Source organism: Camelus dromedarius, chromosome 7, assembly GCF_036321535.1.
Source record: "Camelus dromedarius isolate mCamDro1 chromosome 7, mCamDro1.pat, whole genome shotgun sequence".
Lineage (NCBI taxonomy): Eukaryota > Metazoa > Chordata > Mammalia > Artiodactyla > Camelidae > Camelus > Camelus dromedarius.
In genome coordinates, this window is record NC_087442.1 from 74282008 (window position 1) to 74294477 (window position 12470).

The 12470-nt window shown below is 37.8% G+C and overlaps 1 protein-coding gene across 1 annotated transcript in view; it reads left to right on the forward strand.

The window, feature by feature from the left end:
• Positions 1–12470, forward strand: part of GSAP (gamma-secretase activating protein) — a 113468-nt gene that overhangs the window by 22201 nt on the left and 78797 nt on the right. Inside the window, exon 2 of the mRNA XM_064487656.1 lies at positions 10656–10798. Within this exon, the coding sequence (XP_064343726.1) occupies positions 10756–10798 (43 nt within the window). The 5' untranslated portion in view covers positions 10656–10755. The remainder of the gene's footprint in view (positions 1–10655; positions 10799–12470) is intronic.

A 12470-nucleotide genomic window follows, 5' to 3' on the forward strand; every position in this document is an offset into this window, starting at 1 on the left:
TTTTTGGGGGAGTGTAATGCTCTGAAAATATCCACCATATCTAATTTTTCTATTGTATCATTCAATTTCTCTGTTGCCTTATTTATTTTCTGTCTGGAAGATCTGTCTAGTGATGTTAATGCAGTGTTAAAAATCTCCGACAATGATTGTATTCCAATCAATTTCCCCCTTTATCTCTGTTATTAATTGTTTTATGTGCTTAGGTGCTCCTCATTGCTAAATTTTCATTGTCTTTCAAGGAGGAAAGCAACAGCTGTTTCCTGAAAGTTGTTAAAACTGCAGTAGCAGTGCTAAAATTGCGTCAACAACTTGGGAAACTGAGGAAAGGTACAACAAATCTGTATAAACTCAGAAATCCAGAATGAAATTATGGATTTCTTTTTCCTTCTGTTCCACAGCACTCCTCCCTCACCACCACCCCCCCAAACCGTGAGGAAAATGTACAAGACATTTGTTAAGTGCCTGCTACATGCTGGAGTAGTGGTTCTCATGTGTGGTTCCCCAGACCAGGAACATCAGCATCACCTGAGAACTTATTAGAACTGCAAACCAGAAACTGGAAGTGGCGTGCAGAGATCCGTAATTTAAAATGCCCTGCAGGAGACTCCCATTCATGTTAGAGGTGCCTCTTAGAACTGGGATTTCACAGGGTAATGGGGACATGGGGACTGGGCTGGGCATCCTATGGGCAGTATAGGTAGTGTCTAATCACAAAGAGCAGAACCCATCCCTCTGAGTCCTTACTGGTACTCCTCTGTCTGAGCCAGCTCAGGGCTTGTATTTTGGGAGGGGAATTACTCTTCTCTGGGATTCAGATTTCATTCCAGGTAAAATGCTCAAATGGGAGCTCTTCCAACTTGTGGTTAATATCATGCACCATGAAAACAAAGCTTTTTCTCTGTTGCTCTTATAACATTTGCTTACAGAGATGGAGAGAAAAGGGACAAGAGAGTCTGAAAGGATTTGATTCTTAGCACATCTTATCTTATTCTTAGCACATCTCTTATCTCTACTATCTCCCTACCACAACTCTTTCCCCCTTTTCCTCTTGACCTTCCTATGTCCAGCATACTCTCCAGTGAACACTGGGAGAGGTGAAAAAGTGAAGGTGAGAAATGTGCTAGAGATGGCTAAGAGAAAGGATGCCCCAGGCCAGTCCACCACCTCACACATGAACCTGCAAGATTCAGGTTCCAGGTTGTGTGTTAGCTAACCATAGCTGTCCAGTATCCAGCTCCAGCTCCTTCTCCATCTCCTAGACAGAAAGCAGTTTCTGGAAATAGAATTTGTCTTTCACTTAAACAGGATGTGACTATGATGTATGTTCCAATTTCAGCTCGTGGTGACCTGGCTCCCAATAGGAAGCCCCATCTCCACCCTAGGCTTTGGTGGAGAGAGCCTGGCAGCATGGCCACCTTCCTGAGGCTCACAGAGCCTTTCAGTCCTCATACAGTCTTAGCAGTCAAATTCGGGGGCCAGTCATTCTTGGAATCAATATTCCCTGCAAGAAACCTTCCCTTAGGAAGCCTTTGATCTTGGCAACATCAAAGAGAGACTGGGAGAGAGCAGGCTTTAATTTTCACCTCTGGCTTAAAATTAATATGTAAATATATGAAAGAGAAAGAGGAAACTCAGTGGACTCAGCTGTCTGAGACATCTGGGTCTTTATTTATTCCAATTTATTTTTTTAATGAGATGCTTATTCACAGAAAACACTGCAAACACTGAAAGAGACTTCTGACTGAAGGACAGAGGACAGCAGGGTGGTTTATCTGGATTCCATATCATCAGTACACAGAGAGTTAGGATTTTTCTAACACTGAAGGAAACCTTGACTAAGGCATTTTAAAGCAAAAATTAGCAATGTTGCTTGAATCTCAGAAGAATTTAACCCCCCCCCCCAAAAGACCTCTCAGGTACTTATCCAGCAGTGTGTGGGTAAACCCTTTGAAGAGGAATTGGGGAGCAGAAGTGAACTGCTATTTTTAAAAACTCTCTAATATTCCTTAATTCTCAATTCCATTTTCCTGAATTGCTTTGTAGAATGTGTCTTATCTGGCTACACAGGGTAGCTTTCACTATTAAAATCTTCATGTTTCCTTGGTTACTAGAGTTGCAGTATTTCTCCTTAGCCTCTCTCCACATATGTACTTGGTGACAGAGGTTGGTGTATGGATATCTTTTTTAGACTATCTTATTGCTACTACAGTTAAGAATCATAGAACTGGAACTTTGGGGATCATAGTCCAGCTTCTTTTATTTTACAAGTAAGAAAACCAAGTCCAGGAAGTTTGAGTGACTTACCCAAGGTCACAGAGCTGCCTGATCCCAGTGCAGTGGCAAGAATTCAGTCTTAACTCTCAGTCAAGTACTAAGTATATCACCCTTTTGCTTTGCTTCTTCCTTCCTTCCTTCCTTTCTTTTTTAAATACCTGAATACCTCCAGAGACTCAGCTGAGCATTTGGCCAAAGTTGTGTAAATATCAGGCTTTTTCTTTAGCAGTGAGGTTTTGATATTATCAAAGAACATCCTGATGGGGAACTGTGCTATCTGCTCTCAGGGGTGGACATGGATTAGATGGACATTTGGAAAGCTGGATGTCCTAAAGGCAGAGGTGGCAAATTACAGGCTTCAGGCTACCACTAGTACCAAGCATTCTAATGGTGTTCTGATCCCACACAGGACACAGAGAGAGATCTCTTTCCATTGGTTCATATTTGTCTCTGTAGTCTCTCTTCTAGTCAAGACCCAGAGACCAGTCTTGATTAAAATGACTTAGATACAGATCTTTTTAAAGAAAAATTCTGCAATGGAGGAGGTTAAGCCCAAAATTTGGAAAAGGTTTGGATTTTTTAGAATGAAGAGGATTTAAGTTAAATATTTCAAAAAATTACATGAGTATAAGGAGGAATATTAATGGAGCTCTCAATAAACATTTAAAAAATTACCTATGAATCTCACTATTTCCACCAATTAAATTATTTTCAGTAAATAACAGGGATTTTTAAGAGGAATGAGCAGTCATTTTGGTGATTAATTGCTTGGATCCTCTTTTGAGTGCACTGGGCTGGTTTCTATTTCTCTAAACTAGTCTGTATTATTAGCATGCATGCAGAGAAAGGTTCAGAGTCTTCCTTTTTTTTTTTCTGGCACAGTAAAATCTTTTTCAAAAAGATTGTCTATGATAGGGACTTTTTCTATACCTCAAGTCAAATCATGTTCCCTTTGTATATTGTGATTCGTGATAAGATAAATTAAAAAATAAATCATCACCAAAATTTAAAAAAAAGGTACTTAATGAAGATCTTTAAGTAGTTAATGAGTCAGTGTGTATTCATAGAACTTTGATCAATGCTTGCAGGGACTATTTTGTGCTGAGAACAAAGACACCAAAGAGATACGGCCACTGGGAGGAAACTGGAGGGAGGGGAAAGGCTACCACGGAGCACTGGAATCAGGAAATTCCCAGCCCTAGTTACCAAAGCCCAGTGGAGGGGAGAGTAGCTGAAAAGAAAAAACAAAACTCAGAAATACAAACAGGTGAAAAAGGCAGAAAACACAATGTTCTTAGCAAGGAGAAATTCTTCCATTTTAGATCACCTGCAACATATTTTCTCTGTAAAATCTTGTCCAAGAAAAGAGGTTCGTCTGACTCAACAGCTGAAGGACAGCCTGTCATTTCCCTTCCCCATGCAGTTGACACTCACTGGAAGGACACCAGAATCCACTGAATTGGAACATTACATCGTACAACAAAAATATTTCATTTTAATAGAATTTATTTTCCCAGGAGCATTCAAAAGAGCACACTAACACACCGCTTTCGAGAAGATAATTTATTTACGTAGTTCTGGTTTATTCAAGACCCTAGACTGGCTGAAGCGGTTCCTCCAGGAATTGCCCCTCCAAAGGCGGTGACAATAGTCTTCTGTGGAGGGAACTGCTGGGAGAGCGTTCAGCTTCAGTAAAGGCGGCTTTCAGGGAAAGCGGGAGCTGAGGGCCCGACTGCCAAGATTTTAATGAATTGCTTCAGATATTCTCTCTCATGGTTTCCACTGTGTTTAGAAATCTGAAAGGAAAAAAAAATCTATGTACAGAACACATGGCAGTTGGACATTAAAAATCTGCCACACACAAAAATATCTGTTACACATTCTTTTTAAATGGCCAAGTGCTGTTCATGAAATTCAGTGTGCGCATTTTTAATGAAAATGTTTCTGTAATGTATGTTATTTTTTCCTTGTATATATTTATTTATGCTGTCAATTTCCCTATGAAGTAAAAAGTCATATGATTACTCTGAAAAAAATGTTTAATTTTAGTAAATTTTTTTTTTCCTGAGGGCAGTTAATGGAAGATTCCTATTGAGGAAAAAAGATAGTCATTTAAGAGGTGAAAATATAATTTTTCCATCATGCTTCTCCTTTTATTTAGCTATAGTTTATTTTCAGCCAATTTTGGAGAATTCACTTCATAGAGCACAAGATTACTAACTTCAGTAGTTTTCAGTATAATTTAAAACCTTTGCATCCTCTGATAATTCAGTGTATTAAATCAAGCCCACTCGTGTCACTATTTTTGGGGGGGATAATTTGGTTTATTTATTTATTTGTTTATTTACTTACTGATTTTTAGTGGAGGTACTGGGGATTGAACCTAGGACCCTGTGCATGCTAAGCATGGGCTCTACCACTTGAGCTATACCCTCCCCCTCATGCCACTATTTAAAGTTTGCTTTTAAGACAATGGGAGATGATAGTTCCTTGTATGGGAAAAAAACCAAAAAACTTAATAAGGCTTTTGAAACACCAAACGTTCTGATAACGTTTATGCTTTAAAAAATATTTTTAATCTTGAAACAATGACAAATTTACAGAAAAGCTGAGAGTATCATAGAAATAACTTCTTTTCTGAACCATTTGAGAGTAATTGCTGATCTGATGTCCCTTAATAACCCGAATACTTTAGTATGTATTTTCTACAAACAAGAACATTTTGATCTACATATCCACAGTACAACAATCAGAATCAGAACATTAACCTTGAGACATCACTATTGCCTAATTCTTAGACTCATCAAGTTTATTCATTTGATACAGCAATGAACTTTATCTTTTTTTTTTTTTTACAGTGTTGTGTTAGTTTCAGGTATACAGCAAAGTGATTCAGTTATACATACATATGCATTTCTATTCTTTTTCAGATTCTTTTCCATTATAGATTATTATAAGATATTGAGTATATTTTCCTGGGCTATAAAGTAGGTCCTTGCTGTTTATCTATTTTATATATAGTAGTGTGTTATCTTTTAATCCCAAACTCCTAATTTATCACTCCCCTTACTCCTTTGGTAACCATAAGTTTGTTTTCTGTGTCTGTGAGTCTGTTTCTGTTTTGTAAATAAGTTCATTTGTATCACTTTTTTAGATTCCACATATAAGTGATACCATGTGATATTTGTCTTTGTCTGACTTATTTCACTTAGTATAATCTCTAGGTCTATCCATGTTGCTGCAAATAGCATTACTTTATTCTTTTTTGGAAATGGAGTAGTATTTCATTGTGTGTGTGTATGTGTGTGTGTGTGTGTGTGTGTGTGTATAATATCTTCTTTATCTACTCATCTATTGATGGACATTTAGGTTGCTTCTGTGCCTTGGCTGTTTTAAACAGTGCTGCTATGATGGGGTGCATGTCTCTTTCCGAATTAGAGTTTTTGTCTTTTCTGGATCTTACAGTAACTCTATTTTCAGTTTTTTAAGGAACCTTTAGACTGTTTTCCATAGATGCTGCACCAAGTTACATTCCCACCAACAGTGTAAGAGGGTTTCCTTTTATCCAAGCCTCTCCAGGATTTAGACCCAATAATGAACTTCTTAGCAAAGTATCCAGGCCACAACCATGTGGAGCCTTTAGCTGTCATGTTTCTTCATTCTCCTCTCTGGAATAATCCCTCAGTCTTCCAGTGGCTTTCATGACCGTGACACTTTCAAAGGTAACAGTTTAGTTATTTTATAGAATATTCTTCACTTGTGTTTGTCTAATGTTTCCTCATGATTAGATTAAGGTTATGATTTTTGAAGTGATTGTACCCTATAATTTGTCCCTTTACTTTGATCTCTTGGTGTAGGTGATGTATTTGAGGCTTAATAAGTATTTTGTGGGATGGTACTTGGAAACTATCTAGATATCCTGTTCCCCAACAAACTTTCTGTGTGTGTGTATATATATATATATATATACACACGTGGTTTTCGGTTTTATTTATAGATTTTCTGTTTTATTTATAGATTTGTTAATTAAACAAGGAGGCCATGGTTTTCTGTTTTATTTATAGATTCGTTAATTAAACAAGGAGGCCATTAGATTGAGGTGGATCTCATACTGTGGCAGCCTATGTAATCAAACCAGAAGCTAAGCCTGTAAATTCCTCAAAATTATGAAAGTGAAACCCAAGGACAAGCAGTTACAAACAGCCAGTGGGGTTTTAAGCTGGAACCAATCAATAATTTCCTTATGTAGCTTCTGCTGCTTCTCTATAACACTTTTCCCCCGTGGAGTATTCTTAACCACTTTTGTTTTGGCGCTGCCCAATTTCGAATGGCTTTTTGTTCAAATAAACTCTTAAGATTTTAATATGCATATGTTTATCTTTTAACAGTTCACAATCCTTTATTGTGGTTGTTTATTTTGATGCTCAAATTGTCTCAAGTTTGGCCAGTCAGGAGCCCCATCACACTGGATCCTGCATCCTAGTATTTTGCCATCATTTTTGGAGTACGTTCTTGCTTTCTGGCATTATGAGATGTTTCAGGCTCATCTTGTTCTTTCTCGTGCCAGGCATGTAAATTGATATGGGGGTATTGCTGCTCTCAGGCTTTCAGTGGACGGGACTAGAGTGTATACACATACACACATTTACGTGACATCCACATTTCTATCTGTCATCACCACCATCATCATCATCTCTCTCAAATGAAAACTGTAATACTTCCGATTCCAATCCAGCACTACAGAGTATATTTTAGCCCTTTTCTCTTTTCCTGTGACACCCTTGCCTGCCAGTGAAAAACATGACTCACATTATTCTTAATATATTGACTTAACTGACCAACCCCCTTGTAAGAAGCCCATCTCCCATCTCAGCTGCACCCTTGTCTCCACCCCTGTGCAGACGCCCTCTCCAGGCCACTTGAAATCTGATACCCCGTGCTGAACAACCACCCCCACCTCCCTGCCCAGCTCTTCCTGATTGGATTCTGAGGTCTCATGCTGGGTGACACCCTCTACAACCCTCTTCTCCCTGCTTGGGCTGTGAAATAGAAATTTTCCCTGACACCCAGTCCTCAACCCTACCTGTGCAGTTGCTAACCTTTCTTTGCCCCACCTGATGGCTTCAGGATGGAATTATTGGGAACAGAAGGGGAAAGGGGAATGAAGGAGGAAGGGAAGGAAAAAGGGGTGAAAAGGAGGAAGGAGAAGGAGGGGGAAGACATCTCTGTTTAAATAAATCACCGGTAAGCAGATGAAGTTTTCTGTTAAAATAATACAATTTAAATAAGAAGAGAAAAATCTAAGAAGCCACTTAGAAACAGAATGCTTTCTGACTGAGATAGAATATAACTTTTTCTTCCCTGGTCATTACAAGTAATACCAAAATCCAGGTATTATAGATGGCAACCCAACTTTCACATGATTGTATGCTTCTTGGATGATTTTTTCCTATTTTGTACATTTCATGGTTCTTCCTATTTGAGCTATAGTAATTCCACACAGTTAATCATATCTACTCATAAGCTAACTTTAAAAGGAACTTGGGCAAGCATTCTTGCTGTCAGAAATGTTTAGTACCTTTTTAACTGTTTCACCCCAGTTCTTCCCTATGCTCTGATTAAATCAAGTATAATTCCTTTAGAATGGATTCAAACTGTTCTCTAGTCCATCTTGTTAAATGTCAGTTGTTTATCTCCCTTCTAATCATAGGGTTGTTATTCTCCAGAACATTTCCTTAACAGATCTATGTCAGTCTTCTTTCAACAAATGGCAGGGAGAATGCACTAACACTAACATTGTAAATGATAAGCAAGCGGATTTAAACGGTTACTCTATCAATCACTGCTAAACACAGTGTCAGCTCTCTAACATATAAAAACAACATATGATGTCCCTAAGCATACAGCCATCTCCACAACTACATAGGCCAGAAGTTGGCACAAAGTGTCAGGAAGATGTTCCCTTAAAGCTTGAATGAAAATTTTATTACCAAAATCAGAGTGAAGATTAAAAATTTTTAATTTTAAGCTGGTTTTTAAAATTAAAAAATTAATATATACCTAAGGTTTAAAAAAAAAGCTTCATCTAGTTACATTTCCCAGAGATAACTATTGTTAACCGTTGAGATAGCCTTTAGAATTCCATTTGTAGTTCGTAAGAAATAAGACTCTATCGTCTATTTTTAAACATACTGAGATAAGATTCCTTTCTTAGATGAGAAATGTGTTGGGTATCAATGCGCTTCACTTTCCTTTTTGAGTAGAACTTTAAAATGACTGCAAAAACATCCTTATTGTAACAGGACTTGGAATTGATGATTTAGGGACATATGAATTATTCACCTTGAACATCTTGCATATTTTAAAAAATCCTCTAGGAAGGTGACATCTTTTTCCATTTCCTATTGTGTAGATCTCTAATATTATTACTTAAGTCACTTTAAGTAAAACACTGAAAAGTCTGAACACAGATAAAGATAATCTCCTTGCTATCGGATGCCCATTTATTTTATTAGCATCACTGTGTTGTGATGTGCACACAGTAGGTATATTCTGGAAGACTCTTGTGTACTCCCACCCCCTTGTCTCCTGCATCTTGGAGTGAGATCTCTACTCTGCATCAAATCAACACAGGCTTGGGACTCAGTAACTCAGTCACAAACAGAAAGAAAGAAAACAACTCTTCTTTTAAGTATATGGTAACTAGAAAAATGCTTCTCAAACCTGAACCTGCACATGAGTCATTCAGGGGTCTTGTTAAAATGCAGATTCTGATTTACTGCCTTGCTTCACCTCTTTTCGCGCCTGTGTTTGCATCTCTCCTGTAAAGTGTCAGCACTTTAATCTTTGCCCAGGCTCTGCTTTCTGGAAGTCCTGGGCTAAGATCCTTTTCATTTCCCTAAAATCTCCTCCCTTTAGTTTCTGATTTTCTGTGGTCCACCACTAGAACTTGTGGCCCATGGCCTGGTTCTAACCTATGAAATCAGTACTCACCTCCATTTTAGACTTCTCTCTGGACCTAGACCTTTAGCTCTGAGGTGTTTCCACAGCTACAAGCCCATCCCTGTGAGCCTTCTACGTGGTGAAAGTATGGTAGCAATACACAGGTGGGAAGATCCTTGCATTATGTAGCAGCACTTTGCTCTTCAAAGTGTCATCATGGACCAGCTTCAGCCTCACCCAGCAGCTTGTTAAAATGTAGACCCCAGCCTGATGAATCAGAACCTACAGTTTAACAAGCTTCTCAGGTAATCTGAATGCTGATTAAAGTTTGAGAATCCCCGACTTGGGGTGCTTTCAGCAGAAGTAATTGAGAATCCAATCCAAACTGACTTACATAATAAAGAAAATTTATCGGCTCAGGTAATTAAAAAGTCTGTTGATAGAACGAGTTTCAAATATGATCTGATCCACAGGTCCTTAAGTTCTCAGGGTTCTGGAACTAACTTTTTGCTTTTGTGGGCTTTCCCCCCCAAACCTGTGCCGTTTACATTATTTCATTTTATGTTAATAAAAACAATACAAAAATATAGAGCAATGTGTCCTAATGTGTTCAAAACCTAGTGTGTTCAAAACCTAATGTGTAGAGTGATCATAGCACTCTTTGGTGGAAGTTACCAAAATTTTGAAATGACAGCTCCTTAAAATTGAGAGCCTTGGCTGCAAGTAAAATAAGCAAGTAAGACAAAAGTCTGACTTATTCTTTAAAAAAAAAAATTTTTTTTAATCGAAGTGTAGTTGATTTACAATGTTAGTTTCAGGGGTACAGCAAAGTGAATCAGTTATATGTAAGTTGGACTTAATCTTGTTTAAACAGTAGCGAAGTTTGTTATCTCTAATATCAAAAAGGCCAGAGGTAGGGCTGGCGTCAAGAACGACATGCCAAGGCCCCCTTTATCTGCGGTTCTTTGGGCTCTGCCCAATTCCATCTGTGGACTCCCTTTCAGAGTGAAAGACTGGTGAAGTTCCAGGAATTATATTCAGGCCTTGAAATAAATAAAGGCTGAAAAGGACCTTCTTTTTCCATGTCTCATTTTTCAGAAATAGAGAAATCCTTCCCAGAAATACCATAACAGAGGTTTCCTTACAACGTATTGTCCAGAATTGGATTTAATGCCATGATAGAGACCTCTAGTTGCTTCTGAATATCCGTTCTCCCCACTTTTTTTAGTAATACAATCCTGATTTTTATCTGGGCATATTACTAGCCAGCTAAAGGATTATATTTCCTTGCTTCCCTTGCATGTATTTGATCACACAACTAAGTTCTAGTCAGTTAAATGTAAGTAAAAATGTTACGTAGAACTTGCGGGAAGTATCTTTAAAAGGGGGGCAGCATCCTCTGTTATCTCCATTCTTCCATTCTGATTTTTGGAATGCAGACAAGATGGTTGAAGCTTTCACAGTCATCTCAGACCATGAGGACAAGGATATACTCAAAGAGCTGGTGGAACAAAAAGCTGGAAGAAGCCTGGGTTCTTAATGACTTCAGAGACCTTCCAAGTACTGGACTACCTCCAGACAGGTGAGAAAATAAAACCTTGTGTGTTTAATTCACTGTTAATTTGGGTTTCCATTAACTTCTTTTTAAAAAATATATATATATTTTCATTGAAATATAGTCAGTTCACAATGTTGTGTCAATTTCTGGTGTACAGCATAATGCTTCAGTCATACATGAACATACATATATTCGTTTTCATAAGTTACTGCAAGGTACTTAATATAGTTCCCTGTGTTATACAGTATAAACTTGTTTATCTATTTTATATATAGCAGTTAGTATCTGCAAATCTTGAACTCCCAGTTTATTCCTTCCCACCCAGTTTCCATTGACTTCTGGTGAATCTAATCCTGATGATGCACATGCCTACTCCCCAGTCAGTCACTGGCAAGAGGAACTGTTACCACTTGACTGGGGGCAAGTGGATGGGGGGGGTGTCATGATCACCACATTAAATATTTACTTAAAAACACATTAAATATTTTTGCTAAAAATAGGTTACTATAGGGAAGCAGCATTCTCAATATCTACATAAGAAGCCATCTCATTGTAAGTGCTTTAGCATCTTAGTAACACAACTTAAATTATTTCCTGGAAAGTTCAGAGGAAGCTCACTTATTTACCATTTAGATTCTAATGGGTTTTCTGGTAACCTCTATTGATTTTAATGAAAAAATTCTCAGTTGTGCTTTCAAAGGATTAGCTCTAAAATGTAAGGTTTGATTTTTAGTTGATTCACTTCTATTTAATTTCAACACACAAGTTTATTAATAAAAATGCTTGTTTAGCACATTTATTGCTCCACTGAATGCCTGTTTCAAACCTAGTATCTTTGGCCCTTTCCTTAGATACTTTGCAGTTTTAGAATTTTGGATTAGATTTTTTAAATGGACCATTTTCTGATTCCTTCAAAATCAAGTTGTATAGTGTTCCACTTCCAAGAGTTCTTTCTTGGTTGGGAAAATAGAGTAGAACTTTTCATTTTAATCCCTCTGTTAGATAAACTACTTTCATTTACAAATGATTTACTCAACCCACATTTCCAATTCCTTTAGTTTCCTTCAACTCTAAAACTCAAGATGAAATTACAAAGAACCTAGGCTATTTTGAGGAAACCATGTGATCCCAGTTCTGTGATTTCTCACTGTGGTCCCAAAATTCCACCCCAATCAGGGTGTGGCATTTGAATAAGTAGACATCTTCAGGCTGTAAGGTAATTTGAGTCTCCTAGGTCTGGTCACTGGACATAACACAAACCCCAGTAGCAGGAGACTTGTGTTTCGATCCCAACATTGTGGTAACTAGCCTTGCTATATTAGACCAGACACTCATTTCACCTTTTTGAGCCTCAGTGTCCTCATCTACAAAATAAAGATCTTGATTATAAAATCTTTAAGTCTCCAACTCAATGCTATGCTCTGATTTTAAGGAAGATGATGGTCAATTCTTAAAATCCCCCAAAAGCAGAAATATTTCTACTCTATCCAAAAGGCAGTTCCAGTGCTTAACAATTCTGAGGCAGCTTTATTTTTCCACTTTTTGAGGCACATAGTTAAATTGTACAGCATGATAATTTGATATAAATATACATTGTGAAATGATTACCACAGTCAAGTAAACACATCCATCAATGAAGCAGCTTTTTAACCAGAGAAGCTAGGACAGTCTCCAGGTCTGCCTTCTCTAAAGTTGA